The sequence below is a fragment of the Procambarus clarkii genome, chromosome 89 (assembly GCF_040958095.1).
Source record: "Procambarus clarkii isolate CNS0578487 chromosome 89, FALCON_Pclarkii_2.0, whole genome shotgun sequence".
NCBI lineage: Eukaryota > Metazoa > Arthropoda > Malacostraca > Decapoda > Cambaridae > Procambarus > Procambarus clarkii.
This window is the reverse complement of record NC_091238.1, coordinates 11,416,494-11,434,258: the sequence shown is the minus strand read 5'-3', so window position 1 is coordinate 11,434,258 and position 17,765 is coordinate 11,416,494. Positions and strand designations below refer to the sequence as shown.

Below are 17,765 nucleotides of genomic sequence, written 5' to 3'. Positions count from 1 at the left end.
GAACTATGAGGAAAAGATGATGCCTTACTTTATGTATACAGTACAGTGCTTACCTATCAGTGACCATGGGGAAACGTGATCTAGCTCTTTATGCTCCACCTCCTTGCTGTTTTATACTTGGTACACTAATTACCTCTCTCTCACTAGTAACATTTTCATTGTATTGTTTATTTAAAGTTGTGGTTGGCATTGGCTTTAGCAACCTCTTCCTTCACTGCATTTCACTTGCTGATCGCTCATACAGGGAACAAGAATTTCTATGGCTCAATTGTGTGTCCTTTTGTTTTCAACTGCGTCTGCTGAAATAAAAATTTCAGTAGAGGTTTTAGAATAGTCATTATTATTATTATTATTATTAGTAGTAGTAGTAAATTTCTAATGTTTTTTCAAGGCTGGAAGACGGGGGAAAAATGCCAAGTAAAGATGATCCCACAAAATGGCTAAAAATGTTTCCAACTGAGAAAAGCATATTTTTGGTTTAAGATTCCAGTAATTATTTGCTGTTGCATAGTAGTTCTCAAACTGAGATACACATGTCCCTGGTGCTCTCTTAAGTGTTCATATGTTCAAATGTTGCTCTAGTGCTTTCTCTCAGCTATGGGTTCATCTCTGATCCCCAGGCTCTGCTCACCTCAGAGAGAGAGAGAGAGCCAAATCCTGGTCCTGACTCCCATTAGGCAAGGGTGGGTCTCAGAGGCCTGGGGTATCTCTCTAGTGCTGGGCTGGACTAGCACTTGGCTCGGGGGCTTCTAAGGGCCCCACCAGAAAAGCGAGTTTCATTACATTCAATGGTTTATTTTCATGTTTTATAATTTTGTTTATCTATGAGCTTGTCTTCCTGTCTCTTGTGTCAATAATACTTACAACAAATGTATTACTAGTATTGTGAATTGGTTAATCATTTTAGTGTGCTTCATCATCCAACGTTGGTCTGTCCAATAACCATAATATTGTAATACAGTGGTAACTATTTACTTCTTGCAGGTGGACACATCCATATAGCCACCTGGAAGCCTGAAATGATAAAGTGCTGGCGTGCAGAACTCAAGATGGTAGACCAGGACAGTGGTGGAGGGAAGGGTGACCTTAATATAACTATCGGAGCTGCTCAGTCTTTCTGTCCATCACGATCTGGGACTACCTGGCATAGTTCTAAAAGTAAGTTTGCTTTTGGCTTTTAATTACAGTATTTTTATGTTCGTGTTAACTATCACATGCAGTATCTTCTTGAGGTTATCTTGAGATGATTTTGGGGCTTAGCGTCCCTGCGGCCCGGTCCTCGACCAGGCCTCTTTTTTGTTATACTCTCCCAGGAAGCAGCCCGTAGCAGCTGTCTAATTCCCATGTAGCTATTTACCACTAGTTGAACAGGGGCATTAGGGTGAAAGAAACATTTGCCCTTTGTAGTACTGTAAATGAATTGAGTTTCTAAAAGCTAACCTACTAATAATATTAATATAAGTAAAAACTCTTGTTCTTACCATTTGCCTTGCTATTACTTCCTCTTACCTGCTCCTCGCCTCACTTATGCCCATGCCTCCCCTCGCTTCCATCACAATCGACTTGATAATGGTCCAGGACAAACCGAAACGTCATCGTCTCTTTATCTTCTAGTATGTGTTTTAGTCAACATAAGTAAAGGTTTAAATGTGTATAATAATTGAATGAAGGAAATAACACTGATGTGTATCTCTTTGTTTGGGATGGCTCCCTCGGTGGCTTCTTGTTGCTGGCTGTTTAGGTAGTTCCACACATTATATCATACCAGGCTCTTGTGAGTTACGCAAAGCCTACTGAATACCAGAAGTCAAGACCCGGTGCACTTATAGATACTAGACAGCAGGGTTTGCTAGGTCACCCTAATAGAGAAAATAGTCACCAGAAAGGTAGAGTGAAACATAACAGTCAATATCAAGGTAAAGCTGAACTGAAGACACAATACACAGTACTTGGGGCATTCACTCGCTAGGGCCATCTCCCCACTGCCAGATGGCAGTATTGGGTGCTGCAGGAATGACTGATGCAACCCACCAGTTATTCGTCTGGTGCAACAATGTTTGCATGTGCTCCTGGTGTCACTTTTGCTCCTTTGGTCCCAGTTTTCCAGATAAGTGTTGGCCATCATTTGGACTTTGTCTTGCTGGGACCATTAGTTTGTGTTTGTTCCAATTCTAATATTTGCTTTTATGTGCATATATTTATGCCTCACTTTGTTATATGAACCTTAAGGGGGCCGGGAGACTGATTTCTCAACCTTCCTCAAACACGCTCAAACTCTTTGCGCATAATCTACATGGTAAATGCTCTAACTTTTAATAATGGTTCAATATCATAACATGAACAAGAGAAAAGAATTAAAATTTCACAATTTCAAATTAAACTGACAAATTTAATATTTCACACATTTTTATTTTATTCATTATGGGCCCAGAATGGCATATAACGTTCATTTTCCTCAATTTAAAATTGAGTTTGAGAGTTTGGCCTTCAAAATGTGTGCAAAATTTAGACGCAAAAATTTATAACTCCCAAAGTTATTGGTTTATGAATAAATGCAATTAAAGAAACCCTAGAACTAAGAACTTTGCACATAATACTGTATGTAGAAATGGTGAGAATTGCTCAGAAACTGAATTCAACAGCTTGTTTCAAAGTTGAAAATCTTCTTCATGGAGAACAATGAAGGTAAACTTCTCGACAATAAATATACGTAGTAGTTCGAATTTGTCATATCTTGTAAGTTTTAATCAATATTGCTTGGCATTCATACTCGAATATATGAAAGTTGTAGGTCAAGGTGTGTTGAAATAGTCAAGAAAAATTAATCCCCTAAAAAAAAAAATATATAGGGATAAGGATAATGGGTTAATAAAGATAATAAGTATACTTTAAATAAGTGATGAGGCCTGCATCTGGTACCCATTCTTCAATACAACCTAAAGAGACGAAGAGAGTACAGTAGTTTGAAATCTGTAAAGTTTTCGTAAAAAAAAAAAAAATCAATTTCTGCCGCCTGTAACTGATTAACTTGTTAACCAATTTTGTTCACCCTTTACATACATAAAGACTGGAATGCATTCCCCAAGATGTAGAAACTGCAACAAAATCTGATTATAAATAAAGGAGGAGGAAAAAATCTTAAAAAAAATGCCCCTCCCCTCCCCATACATGGTTCCAAATGTAGATATGATTAAGTTTAAGAAGCTCTGGAATCTGTACACCAGTAGAGTGACGGTTGAGAGGCGAGACCAAAGAGCCAAAGCTCAACCCCTGCAAGCACAACTAGTTGAGTACAATTGGTATAATAACAAAGCCACAGCGAGGTGGGATAGTTAACACTTTGATACCACACTGAGATGTTAAAGGCACTGACAAAAATAAATTTTCCCCAATCAAATTAATTTGTTAGATTTGTCAGTAGCAACATAGTAGATCTTTTTTATTACTGGTTATTTATTTTTCAGAAAGTGAAGGGCTAGTACAAGTGACCTGTTTAAGATATACAGAATTAGAAGATCCAAATAGTTTGCTGGTCTCTCTCACTGTAGAGAAACCAACTGAGGTGTCTCCAACACAACAGGTAAAAAAAAAATGCATAATATATTTTCTGTTTTTATTCCTTACCCTTGTGCTGTTTGATATATTTGAGCTTTTCACTGTAGCACCCTCTGGAACCTTTTGTTTGCACCAAGGGATGAGAGCTGTGCTTGTGGTGTCCTGTTTTCCCTGTACTCTTTGTCACGTAACACTTTGAAATTATAAAGTTTTGGCCTCCACCACCTCACTTAACTTGTTCCAACCTCTGCCACTCTGTTAGCAAAAGTAAACTTTTTACAGTAATGTTTTTTTGGCAGCTTAGTTTCCTTTGAACCAAAGTCCTCTTGTTCTTGCAGTGTTCGAAAAGTCTTCTTTGCCAATTTTGTCAATTTATGTTACTATTTTGTACATAGTTATCATATCACCTTTTTTCTGTCTTCTAGCTTTGTTATAACCACTCTAACCTCTCCTCATAGCTTTTGTTTATCAGTTCTGGAAGCCATTTAGTTGAATGTCTTTTCACCTTTCCTAGTTTAATGATGTGTTTCTTGAGATATGGGCACCATACAACTACAGTACAGTACTGCATGTTCCGACTGGTCTCGCAAACATCGGGAACGATTTCTTTAATGATTCATCCATGTATTTAAAAGTGATCTTAAATTTGGAAAGTATAAGATACACTCTTCGTACAATGTTCTTTCTGTGATCCTCGGGTGTCATTTTTTCATCCAGAACCACCCCTAGATCTCTCTCTCTATCAGAATTCTTTAAAGTTTTTATCATAATTTGATGGTTGTGTGTGGTCTATTTTCTACTTTTCCAAATTCCATAATGTGGCATTTATTCAGTAGTCGATGAACATTACTGGTGCTAGAACTGAACCCTGTGGTACTCCACTCATAACACTTCTCCAGTGTGATACATTGCCTCTGATTACTGCCCTCATTTTTCTGTCAACATTTTTCATTCGTGTCAGAGATCTCACTGTCACTCCTCCAATATGTTCATTTCCAGAACAACCTCTTATATGGGACTCTGTTGAAAGCCTTTTTAAGGTTCAGATAAATGCAGTCAAGCCAACCATCTCTTTCCTGTAAAATTTCTGTGGCTCTATCATAGAAACTAAGATTTGTTGAACAGGAGGTTTCTGATCATAAACCATTCTGTCTGTTATTATATTTCTACTCCTGAATTCTACCCATTTGGTTTTAATTATTGTTTTTCAATGTTTTGATTACTATGCTTGTCAGCGACAGAGGGCCTTCCCTGCTACCATTTTTTGTAGAATGGAACTATTTTAGCCTTTTTCCATATATCTGCCAAGACTTCTGTACACAAAAATGACTCTAAAATCAGTTAAAGTGGAATGCTTAACTCGAATGTGCATTCTCTCATAATCTACGATGAAACCAACTAGAAACCGATGAAAAGATGAAACCGGGCCAACTGCTTCGTTCCTACTTAGATCCTTGAACATTTTTTCTACTTCTCCTCGAGACACCTCTATGTTCTCTTTATCCTCTGAAATTCGTGTTGTGTCCAGTTCTCTGAAAACTTTATTTTGCAGAAATTAAATTTAACTGTTTGTTTAGTGTTTCACATAAGTATTTCCTTTTCATTCTCCACATATCTGTTCCTCATTTTCTACCTCTGAATTTTATCCTTTGCCTGCAATTTGCTTTTAATGAGTTTATAGAGTAGGCCTGGTTCTGTTTTATAGGTTTCTTGCTTCATAGGCCTCCCAGTCTATTAATTTAAAATTTAAGTCACCAAGTATCAACAATCATGATTTATCTTTTTCTGCTCTACTATCATTTTATATTGTGATCATTATGAGGCCCTCTCCTTTGTCATCCAGCTCCTCCTCTATGCATGTGTTGCTTGCTGATGGACTGGAGAGATTTATGATCATTAGTTTATCATCCTATATTGTTTACACCGTAATTAGAAAGGAGACACTTACATCGCCAAAGAAGGAAAATCAATTAGTTACATACATTTGAAAAGTGGGACTTGCAGATAATTAATTTAGCTGAATTTCTAAAAATTTCTGCAGCCTCTGAAATTTCCACAAGATTAGGCATTAAGGTACAGTATTCAGATATTTATTAAATGCTACATATATGCATTACTCTTATTTGAATCTTTTGGCTGACCTTCCCAAAAGCTGTTCATATGTACATTAAAATTACACAAAATTAATACTGTACATTTTGCTTTATCTTAGATGTACTGTATGTACTATTTTTTACATATAAATTGCTTTACTCTGTGTCTTTTGCAGCCAAATAACACATGTAGCCCAGGCAGAGTTTCTCATGTTGTTCAGAGGTATCAACTGCAGGACCAGGTGCGCCCTCTGCTCAAGCTCTTCAAACCAAAATCTGATGTAGCAGGCATTTCAATTAAGGTATTTAAGAACACACTCAGTCGTTATATATATGTTATACTTTTCCAAAATATTTTTCCACACATCCATGAATTATTAACTACCAACATATGAGTGTTGCTTTGGTTAATATATAGGTAAGGTAGTAAAGTTACCTGCAATGCAGAGTTGAAAACAAAATGTGTTGGTGAAGGGTGTCAATTGAACTTGTTAAGGATTTTCTGCATCTTGAGTAATATGGATGGAAAAGTGACATGGGATAAAGGTAAATACAGTACATCAATTATAATACTGTACTGTAAAATAAAAATTCTGGGCCTTGGGAGGTACATGGGAATGTGGCCAAACATAGTTTGGACTCACCTGGGTCCTGACTTAATCAGTAGTTTTTATCAAATTAATCTGTTGTGTGTGCACAGTCAAAGTGCTACTGTTATTGCTTTACTCAATCTATTAACTCACTAAAAAAATAACCTTTTCTGCTTCAGCACCCTTTGAAAGATTTTGTTACCCCAAAGCATATTACGGTTGTCTGTGAGTCTTAATCGAGTAATTATGTGAGTGGAGTTGATAAGAAGTCTTGGACAGCTGTTCACTACTTGTGCTAAGCGGTATAGCAGTGTAACTCGGTTGAAAATGAAAACCATTGAAATTTGAAACGAGTGTCAAATGATGAAGGTTGGCCAAGGCTTGGCCAGTGCTCACTCCTGCCTCCCTGCAATTGAGTCATAACGATGTATGGAAATTTTTGTTTTCTGTACAGGTAGTCTGCAAGTGGAATACATTCAAGGAAGAGGTTGTTGAAGCCAATTTATCCACAACTTTTAAGATATAATATTAGGGAAACTTTAATGGAAAATAACACACAAGTGTAAATAGCTAGGAGGCAGGGCATAAAGTGTTAGATCTTGCACCCCAATAGTCACTGATAAGTAAGCAGAATAATGACCATTCAGTGAGATGAGGTAAGAATGGAGATAAGAGATCTACAGAAAACCAAAAAAAGACAATCAGAAAATTTAAGTGCAACAAAATAAGCAACTGCTTGAGGAAAAAACTAGCAACTGGGAGCTAAAGAAGGCAAAAAGAGTGTTGCAGTGGGGAATGCTGCTCAAACTGTGATATGCCCAGCCATCACCAGATGGTGACCCAATGACCCAGATCACCCAGGTCCTGGTCACCTGCCTCCACCTCCTCATCCTCCGTTTACTTGTCTGATATATGTCCAGTTGCACCATTGGCAGGGCTCTCCTGCTGGTGCACATATTTAACAAAGTGGTGTTGCCTATCACCTTGTACTGTGACCCAGATCATGGTTCTGGTCTCCAGTAGGTGACTGGTGGGACCAACATACTTGCTCATTTCATGTTTATTTTGGAAGTGGCTTATCATTGTTGTCACCAACAATTTAAACAGAAATTAATGAAACAGCTGGAAAGAGCAAATACTTTTCTTATAAGCTATATGTGTAATAAAAAAATGCAAATTAAAAAAATTAGTTTTGAGTGGTACAGTATTTCAACACTGTTGGGATAGGGTCAAGAAATGCTTTTGCAGCCTAAGAGTTAATAAGAAATTTAAGACAAATATTTTGTTATTATTTGGTTGCCAGTTAGGATGAGTTAGTTAATTTACCTGCTTAATTAAATGTTTATCATCAACAATTGCCATGCTGTATTTTGAATTTGTTTAGGTTCTTTAACTAGCAAATCCAGGACTGCCACCCTAGTGAATGGAAAATACAATAATTCAGAGTGAAATTTAGCAATGAATGCGAGACTGAACAAAATATAATTTCTACATAACTTTTACTTAGTTTATCCATGGCCTTTCAGGAGTGGACATGTGTTGGAGAATGGGTTTGCAACAGCCATGTGGTCGCACTAGGAACTGCCCCTCGGCACCTGTTGCCAGGTCCACTAGGTGCTCAGCTCCCTTTCATTATCACTGCTGCCACTGCTGATGCCTTCATCTATTCTATCAACAGAGATACCATGCAACAGGTAGGACATAATTCATATCTGTTAATAATTGTTATAACTTTCTCTTACAAAGTACTGTAGATACCTATATGATATTCATATTTCCCACTAATAAAACTAAAACTAATAAATATAATAAAACTAATAAAACTATGACCACTGGAACTATTCATCTATGCTACTTGTATCAGCTGCATCATCATTGAACCTAGAAAATGATTCATCTATGTATCATCTATAAAAATTGGAGATAACACGGGTGAGCGTGGGTAGCGCTCAGCTATTACTGGATATGCTCGCTGTATCGTCCTCATCGGTGCTGTATCACTTGCATCCGACCCTTGTGTTAGGCTCTTATTGTGCCTGGCTTCATCACTATCATGACCCTTATGTTCTTCAAACAATAAGGTCTGAATTTCACTGACAGAGAGCAATCTTTCAACACTGCATTGGACAGGTGTTTGGGAGCCAGAGGCACGTGCACCACCCATGGTTGCTCACTCAGAACTAAGCCAGCCATCAGCCCTAGGGCATTCTGGGAATTTTTCCGAAGATGGCTGCCTCTCATTAGATGTCCCAAGAGTCCATTTTGTACACAACCTACCGCGCACGCGTTTTAAATGGGTACAAAATATTAAAAAGGTGTTTTCTCGACTCACACAGTTCCCACTGACCGAGTTTTCTCGGCTGGCGCAGTCCAGTGGTTAAGAAAGATACTGGTTCATTTAGAAAGTCTGATCATGAATTTAAGTTTAGAGCATTAAAATGATTGGAAGCATTTTGTATTTTTGGCTTATAATCATATTTTCATATTCACAGATGAGCAGTCACAGTTTACTGAATATTCGAGGTAGTGGTGACGAGGCTCCAGTCAGTAAACGCATGTCTATTGACCGTCGTCTTGTCTCCCTTGCACACACTTGGAGTGGCTTTTCTGTCCTAGCAATGGATACCTCAGGCAGTCTTCACTTCATTACACTTATGAGACCTTCTGATGTAGGTGAGTATAAGCAATCAGTTGTTTCTAAAGCAAATATTTAGTGGGACTTGGACACTTGGTATGAATTTGGGTTTCATTAGTTTAGCACTTGTATTCGTTATTGAATTTAATAAACTGTATTCATACTTATATGGAGATGCTGGACAACAGACAGTAATACTGTAAACAAAATTTTGATGGCCTCCACCTGAATTAATTTTTTAAATAAGGTAAACTCATTCGTATCCTGTCATGTTGGGGCCAGAGTTTGTGCAAATTCAATAAATAAACACATTTACTTATTCAAATAGTGCATTCTGGAGGGGCTGAATGGTGGGTAACTGTAGCTAACACGGAGATAGCTACACACTTTCTGGATAGCTGGATAGCTTTCTGGACTGCCAGAAAGCCTTTGATGCAGTACTACATAGGAGACTAGTGCACAAATTGGAGATGCAGGCAGGTGTGAAAGGGAAGGGTCTCCACTGGATAAGGGAGTACGTAAGTAACAGGACACAGTGAGTCACTGTGAGGGGTGAGGTCTCGGAGTGGTGGGGAGTCACCAGTGGAGTCCCGCAGGGCTCAGTTCTTGGACCTATACTGTTTCTGATATACATAAATGATCTCCCAGAAGGAATTGACTCGTTCCTCTCAATGTTTGCTGATGATGCAAAAATTATGAGGAGGATCAAGACAGAAGAAGATAGTATGAGGCTACAAGATGACCTAGACAAACTGAAGGAATGGTCCAACAAATGGCTACTAAAGTTCAACCTAAGTAAATGTAAGGTAATGAAACTAGGAGGCCAGACACTGGATACCGAATGGGAGATGACGTCCTTCACGAAATGGACAGAGAGAAAGATCTAGGAGTTGATATCACGCCAAATCTGTCTCCTGAAGCCCACATCAAAAGAATAACATCATCGCCCTATGCAAGGCTGGCTAACATCAGAACTGCTTTCAGAAACCTGTGTAAGGAATCCCTCAGAACTTTGTATACCACATATGTAAGGCCAATCCTGGAGTATGCAGCCCCAGCATGGAGCCCTAGTTGAGTACAAGACGTAGCTGGAAAAAGTTCAGATGTATGCCACTAGGCTAGTCCTGGAACTAAGAGGAATGAGTTATGAGGACAGGCTGTGTGAACTGCATCTCACATCGTTGGAAGACAGAAGAGAGCGGTGAGACATGATCACCACATACAAAATTCTCAGGGGAATTGACAGGGTAGACAAGGATGGATTGTTTAACACAGGTGGTACACGCACAAGAGGACACAGGTGGAAGCTGAGTACCCAAATGAGCCACAGAGACATTAGAAAGAACTTTTTCAGTGTCAGAGTAGCAAATAAATGGAATGCATTAAGCAGAGGTGTGGTGGAGGCAGTCTCTACTCATGGTTTCAAATGTAGATATGATAGAACCTAATAGGCTCAGGGAATCTGTGAACCAGTTGATTGACAGTTGAGAGGTAGGACCAAAGTGCCGAAGTTCAACCCCTTGCAAGTACAATTAGGTGAGTTCGTCCTACACTCCTCAATACCACAATAATATTCTACAACATCATTTTCAGTTTCCAAACATTTTCTATGGATCCAATCTAGTCTTGTTTGGTTAAATAACAAAATTGAGTTTTTAGTTGTGAAATGTAAAGCTTTTACACTTTAGTGCAAAGCATTTTGGTTCTGATTTTCCTCAGTACAGTTCAGTATGGGTTGTACCCATATTCAGTACAGTTCAATATGGGTTAATTATTAAGAGTTAAATCTTTCCAAAAGAGCCTTCAGATTTCCCAAGGGATCTCATTAATTTTTCATTAATATGGCCCCTTGGGTCTCTTGGGGTAATTAATTTCTCATTAATTTAAGTTAAGGGAAGTTTTGCAGACTTCCTTTTCTTATTATTATGTAAAATATATATGAACAATATAATACCTCATTATCACAGACAAAAATATTTTTTAAATGTATTTGATCAACAGGTCCACAGTGGGCAATATCGGTGATTCTGTTATTGGAATTTGCTTTGGTTAGTGGCAGTGATTGGTGGGATTTACTGGTATCCACACCTCCTACATCTGTACCAACCTTAACAGAAAAACTTTCTGAAACCTTTCACCAGCATTCTGCCCCCATCATTCAGCATCTCCACACGCGATTTCTTGTTATGAAAACTTCTATGTTAAGGTAAGTTTTTGGCACTAGCCCTGCATTGTAGATTGAAGAGTAGGTGCAATATTTTATGATCCATATAATTGTGGTGTTTTATTTATATCCTGTTCAGTAATTTATATAAAGGTTATTCATAATGGCAAATATATTAATTTTTATAAATGAAAAAATAGAACATTGAGTGAAGTGATAGCACCCTTTTCTGATGATTACCACGGTATCTCCTCTAGCCTTATGCACCTACTGACCATTCTCAGGATACAACCCATTCTAGCTGTCTAACTTCCCAGGTACCTATTTACTGGTAGGTGAACAGAGACATCGCAATGCCTAAATCTATCCATCCTGCCACAGGAATTAAACCCGCGCTCCTTGGTTATGAGCCGATGACTTAAACCATTGCAACACGCTCCTCTCTATGTGCATTAAATTTTATCGTTGATTAGGTTTTAATTAAAATTTTTCCGACTATAAATGTAGTTAATACCTCAATCAGTTTGATTTGTGTACAAAGAGGTAGAGGATATCTTTCTTTTGAAGAACCTCAGTGTTGCTTTATTTTTAACAGACTGCTTGGAAGTCAGCAACAAAAGGCAATAGAATCTCGACTACAAGCTCAACTAACGGCAACACAACAACTTTTTAGATCTTTTCGTCCTGTTACATGTGATGTTGCCTCGGCAGATAAAAATATAAGTGCATCTGTCCAAGGTAAGCATTTATATTTGTTTAATAAAATATTGTATATGAAAAGGTAAAGAACTGGGTTTGTGAGATTTCCTTGGTTTGCTAACATTACTGTATTTACCAGTATCCTTCCAATTTGAATCCATTGTTGAACATTTTCTTGTAACTTGATGGTTTTTATATGTGGATATGTAGACTTGTAGATACTGTATGAATGATTAGATACACTTTCTGTGGGGGGTGGGGGGAGGAGTCCCCTTGTGGCTTCCCGATGGTACAGTACTGATATGGTACCATATACAAGGTTGCTTTAGCTGCCAAACTGTATAAGCCTCCCAGAATTGGTCCTCCCTCACAGAGGGAGGACCAAAGGTTGTTAAACATCCTCCCAGTGAGTATAAGAAATATTTCTGGATCAACCGTGGACATCTTCAAGAGAAAACTAGATAATTTTCTTCATGAAGGGATGGACCAACCGGGCTGTGGTGGATATGTGGGCCTGTGGGCTGCTCCAAGCAACAACCTGTTGGACCAAGCTCTCACAATTCGAGCCTGGCCCCGGGCCGGGCTTGGGGAGCAGAAGAAATCCCAGAACGTCATCAAGCAGAGGCGCAGGAAGCGGTTACATTTATTTTTGCCACCTTGCCAAGGAAAGCAACCAGAAAGTCAGCGAGTCAAAACTAACTGCTCCTGGCTACAATAGAAACAAAGACTTGAAACTTGCTAGAACAATTCCGCCCAATCGTGTAAACAAACGGTTGAGCTCTCTCAGAACCACCACGAGCTCGTTTAGCCCACTTTCCTCCTTACTGTCTATCTATTGGTATTGATGTAGCCTCTTCTCTGGATTTTCATATCTCTTCCTCAAATTTGGTCAAGCATTGTTTCATCATTGGATTGCTCATCATCCTCTGAACCCTCTTTGTTCTCTAGACGATGTGCTGGATAACTTGTCCCTGCACATTTGTCACTTGAGAATTATACTCATAAGATAGCCTTCTAATTTGCATTAGCTTCTGGTCATTGTCTTGCATGATTTGCATCAAAGACAGTAATCATTAGTGATTGGCCTTTGGGAATTGCTTTTTATACTGTAATTACATAGTCAGATACTGTATGTGGCTAGTACAGTGCTTTGTAATCCTCTATAATCTATTGTATCTTTGTCTCGAGCACAGTATTTGGTAAGGTCTAATATGATTTGGTAGGTGACCCAACTGATTCAAGAGTTCAGGGCCCAACTCTTTAGTCTCATGTTAGGCCATAGTAAAAATTTATTTTCCTTTTGCCCATTTTATTTGGTGTATATATATATTAATTCTGCATGTGAAAAAGCTTAGAATTCTTGTTCCTTTTTCCATGTGGCTATTTCTCAGCCCGTCCTCCAAAAATGGGGAGGTAAATGTAACAGCACAAGTGCAATTATGTACTATTCATAGCAATCGGGAATTGTACTTATTTTCACTTGGTATTAAACTGTACTGTCAAATATATTGTGAATATTTGAGTTTACCTGAAAGCCTGAATTGAAAACCACAACCTAACCTAACGTAACCTTCTTAGTGTTTGAAGATAAGCATTTTATTGCTTCCTAATTACAATTAGTACTTAACCTATAGCTATATTGATATTAGTTTTATAAAACTAATAAAACAAAACTAAAATATATCAATTAATTGTAAAGTAACTCAGAATATTTTCAAAGTTTGTATAAAATCTCTTTTGTTTAATAAAACTGAAAGAGAAATTCCTGATATTTAAAACTTGTGTATAGCAAATTGAATTTGAAAACTTCATCCTAAAATTCTGAGTGTCTTAACAGAAAACGAGGAGAATAAATGGAGAGGTAAATGTAACAGCCCCGTAAGTGCAATTATGTAATATGTATGACAGTAAGGAAATGTAATTACACTTAGTACTAAATTGTACTGTCAATTCGGAGGATAGGTTGCTATTTCTATAGTTTAGTCCATTGGACTCTGGTTTGCATTGAATATGAGAGAGATTTCCTGTAGTGTAAAGAATAGTAATGACACTCGTGAAACGCTTTAAACTCGTGTCAGTTGTTTTTCAATCAGAAATTATTAACTCTTGATAGAAATCATATACTGTACATTAAATACATTATCAATTTATTGACAGAAATATTTTCTCATTGTTTTTCAGCATACTTAGAAAGTCGCTCTTCTCTTGAATTTCTGGATATTGAAAAGTCATTGGATCATTTGTGCAGTTCTGTAAATATCAAAGACTGTCAAGTTGATCCAGGACAGTTGCAGAACCTTCAGCCATTATTGCAGTTTTCAGCAGATCTTGCACTCTTTATCCTCTTTATGCTGGCCCAGAATAGTAAGGTAAGTTTATCTCCTTCACATCAATGTTATCTAACCATTCAATTTGCTTCTCCGTGTTGACATTATATTCTTTACTGTGGCCTCTTTTTGAACATTAGCATAAAGCTTTGTGGTTTGCTGGTTGATGACATTTAGTGCTGTATCTGCAAACATATGATGACTATTCTTAATTATAAATCCTATTTAAAATGTATTTCAGATTGATTGTAAAAGAGTGTACATAATAAAGACAGTTAGTAGCTAGGCAGACTGAACAAAAGTTTTTATTATGCCTAAACACAATTTTTAGTAGAAACTATTTACAGCGTGTTTATTATTATTGCAATAAATTGCAGTTTGAGCTAGCACGAGATCCCAAAATAGTGCAGAGCCTTCGAGAGCTGATTTTTGTGGCACGATTATGGCACCGTCAGAATAAATTGGTTTTGCCACGGATGTTCCACAAGACACAGTCTGTTGATGTTTGGGCACAGATCTATAAGATTTTGACCAGATTGGCACAGATTCTTCCTGCAGAGCCAGACTCAAGTTTAATAGGTGAGTTAAAAGAACAAATCCACAAGGGCCGTGACGAGGATTCGAACCTGCGTCCGAGAGCATCCCAGATACTGCCTTAATCGACTGAGCTACGACGTGGTCAAAAGGAGTTGAAACTGAAGTTCTACTGAACTTACTGGATCCCTGCAGCCTCTCCGAGGCACAAACCAGGGTTTTACACGCAGGTTCGAATCCTCGGCACGGCCCTTGTGGATTTGTTCATTTGATGCATTACGCAATTGTGATTTCTGTGTGTAATAGGTGGTTACCTTACCTTGAGGTTACCTTGAGGTGCTTCCGGGGCTTAGCGTCCCCGCGGCCCGGTCGTCGACCAGGCCTCCTGGTTGCCGGACTGATCAACCAGGCTGTTGGACGCGGCTGCTCGCAGCCTGACGTATGAGTCACAGCCTGGTTGATCAGGTATCCTTTGGAGGTGCTTATCCAGTTCTCTCTTGAACACTGTGAGGGGTCGGCCAGTTATGCCCTTTATGTGTAGTTATGTGTGCCCCTTAGGTGAGTTGTTAATTAAGATTTTTTTTTTTAACACGCTAGGCCTGGAGGGTACAAGAGTATGAACCGAAGTTATGTTTTACAGGCTAACATATATTCCTACCACAGTTAATCTTAAAGCAAAATCTTTTCTCAAGGACATGAATGGAGTTAAGGAATATTCTCTAAGGCATCTGACTCTGCCCACAATTCTCTCGTAATATTTTGGTGTTCAGTTGATGCTAAAACAAATCATCGAGGTGGTTACAGTGCCCTGTATGCCAAGGGAGGGGTGGTCCCAGGTAACGGGTTTGAATCCTGGTAGGGTCATGGAGTTCTTAAGTGATAAATACATACACACATACACACACACATACATACATACATACATACATACATACATACATACATACATACATACATACATACATACATACAAAGGCACTACGGACTCGCCATAGCCCGTGTTACTTGGAACTTTTTGTTCCAGGTAGAGAATCTTTAACAACAACATACATACACACATACATACACGTGTGTGTGTGTGTGTATTTTATATATATATATATATATATATATATATATATATATATATATATATATATAGTATAAATAATAATTATATTTATATTTTCATTTATTTAATTTAAGGCAATTTTATTTTTTATCACTGCTTATATTCAGGGTTACCTCTTGGTTAGTGATGTTTAAAGCATTGTATTGTTATTGTGATTACCAAGTATTGTGTAATGCTAATCACAATGGTGCAATTGAATGTTTGAGTAGAGTCGAATGTAGTAAGAGGGAGCATACAGGATGCACTCGGGGATTCCAGTTAGCTGCGTAACCTCATTATCTGGCTTATTTCCTATCTCCACAGTTACTTGTTCTAAATAAATATACCTGGTTGTAGCATATATAACGGCTTTGCATATGCTAAAAACAATTACAATGATTTGGATTTATTTTAAATTTCATGGATAATTCTTTAATAATTGATAGAAAATTAGACAGCATGAGCAAAAAGAAAAATTTACAAGTGTATAAGTGGTAATTTTCTTAACATCCTCTGTTGTTTTGTATTCGTATGTCAGAGGAGCACCCTCGCTAGTGTGAAACATTGTCATTTGAATTACGACAATTTATTAGAAATGTTAAATAGACAAATCAGTGCTTTTCTGGCGCTTTCTTTGATTGTCTTACTGTCAGTTACAATGTGCACTCTGATAATCACACTAATAATCATTCCCAATTCAAGCAGAGGAGTAGTTAAGGTGGATGATGATTCAGAGACAGCAACCCACGAGATAAGTGATAAGAAGATAGAAAACCGGGAGCAGATGGACTACAGTTCACCAGAAACTAGTAGCAGAATACTGTTCATTGTAGGGCTCGTCTTAGCTTGTGGGTTATTTGTGGTTTTGATTGTGATTATCGTTGTGGTGTGCGTTTGGTCCAGAAAATCTCAAGGGTACATTGTTGGAGATGAACCGGTCTCTAGAAAATCAACAATTGTTGCTGGAAATGAAGAATACCAATTGACACATCATAGTTATAATAAAAATAAATTACCTGAGGAAAGACATAATGGTAAGGACTCTATCAGAGGGATCTCCAAGAAAGATTCAGAAAAGCATCTTTCTCTGGTAACACTTCCGTATCCACCATTGAAAACTGTAGCTGTATCATCACAAGTCAATTGCACAGACTTAACGGATAGTATCGAAAATGCAAACTTGTATCATCCAATTAAAAGGTCTAATGAATTTGAGAAAACTCAAGTAGTTCAGCCTCAAAACTATGGTTCATTAAGTCGCTCACACCTATTGAGCTCTGTGGATGAAGACGGCTACCACATTGACAATTTTGGTTTGGAGTTTGATGAAGATACAAGCAAGGAAGATTCTTTTCCTGCTTTTACAGAGGCAAAATCTCCAAGTGTAAATGCTTCAGTTTCCAGTACTCAAGCTTCTGTGCAAACATTTGAGGAAATACGGGAAGAATTACATGGCAAGCCTCAGTCAACTCCATTGTCATTACCTAACCCAGAAACAGAAATAAATAACAAAACACATCCCCTAGAAAGACAGTTATCCAAGCAAGATTCATTTCTAGGTCTTCCTCCTTTTAAAGCCTTTGATAAATACCTAACACTAGTGAGAGTGGACTCAACTACTAGTCTTGAATCTTGCAGTTTAGAAGAAACAAAGAACTGGGAGAGCATTGAAGAAGAGGATGAAGATAGAGAAAAAATTGACAAGATAGAAGAAGAAGAAGAAGAAGAAAAAGAAAAAATAAATAACAATTTATGAAAAAGTAATTGGAATTTGTGTAAAAAATACAATATCTAATACAAGGCTCATTCACAATCAAAGTTTTTGCTTAACAATGGCTGAATCTTTTGACGCATCTCGGAAATCATCAGATAATTCAAGGAGAACCTCGGTAGAGAGTCTCCGAAGACCCTCAGTTGAAAGTCTCAAAAGAGCTTCATTAGAAAGCAGCAGAAGATCCAGCAATATACAGCAAGAAAATACATCAGAAGTTGAGAGTAACACAGAGCAGGGAGAGCTTCCAGACTCATACATCCAAAGCAAATTCAATAGGAAAGGTTCCCAGTATCGCAATGCTGGA

At 37.9% G+C, this 17,765-nt stretch overlaps 1 protein-coding gene across 1 annotated transcript in view; it reads left to right on the top strand.

The window, feature by feature from the left end:
• MED16 (mediator complex subunit 16) overlaps positions 1-17,765 on the top strand; it is a 37,473-nt gene that overhangs the window by 6,995 nt on the left and 12,713 nt on the right. The window contains exons 6-14 of the mRNA XM_045767092.2: positions 985-1,158; positions 3,465-3,580; positions 5,825-5,950; positions 7,765-7,932; positions 8,731-8,911; positions 10,875-11,079; positions 11,633-11,775; positions 13,918-14,105; positions 14,441-14,642. Coding sequence (XP_045623048.1) covers positions 985-1,158; positions 3,465-3,580; positions 5,825-5,950; positions 7,765-7,932; positions 8,731-8,911; positions 10,875-11,079; positions 11,633-11,775; positions 13,918-14,105; positions 14,441-14,642 — 1,503 coding nt within the window. The remainder of the gene's footprint in view (positions 1-984; positions 1,159-3,464; positions 3,581-5,824; positions 5,951-7,764; positions 7,933-8,730; positions 8,912-10,874; positions 11,080-11,632; positions 11,776-13,917; positions 14,106-14,440; positions 14,643-17,765) is intronic.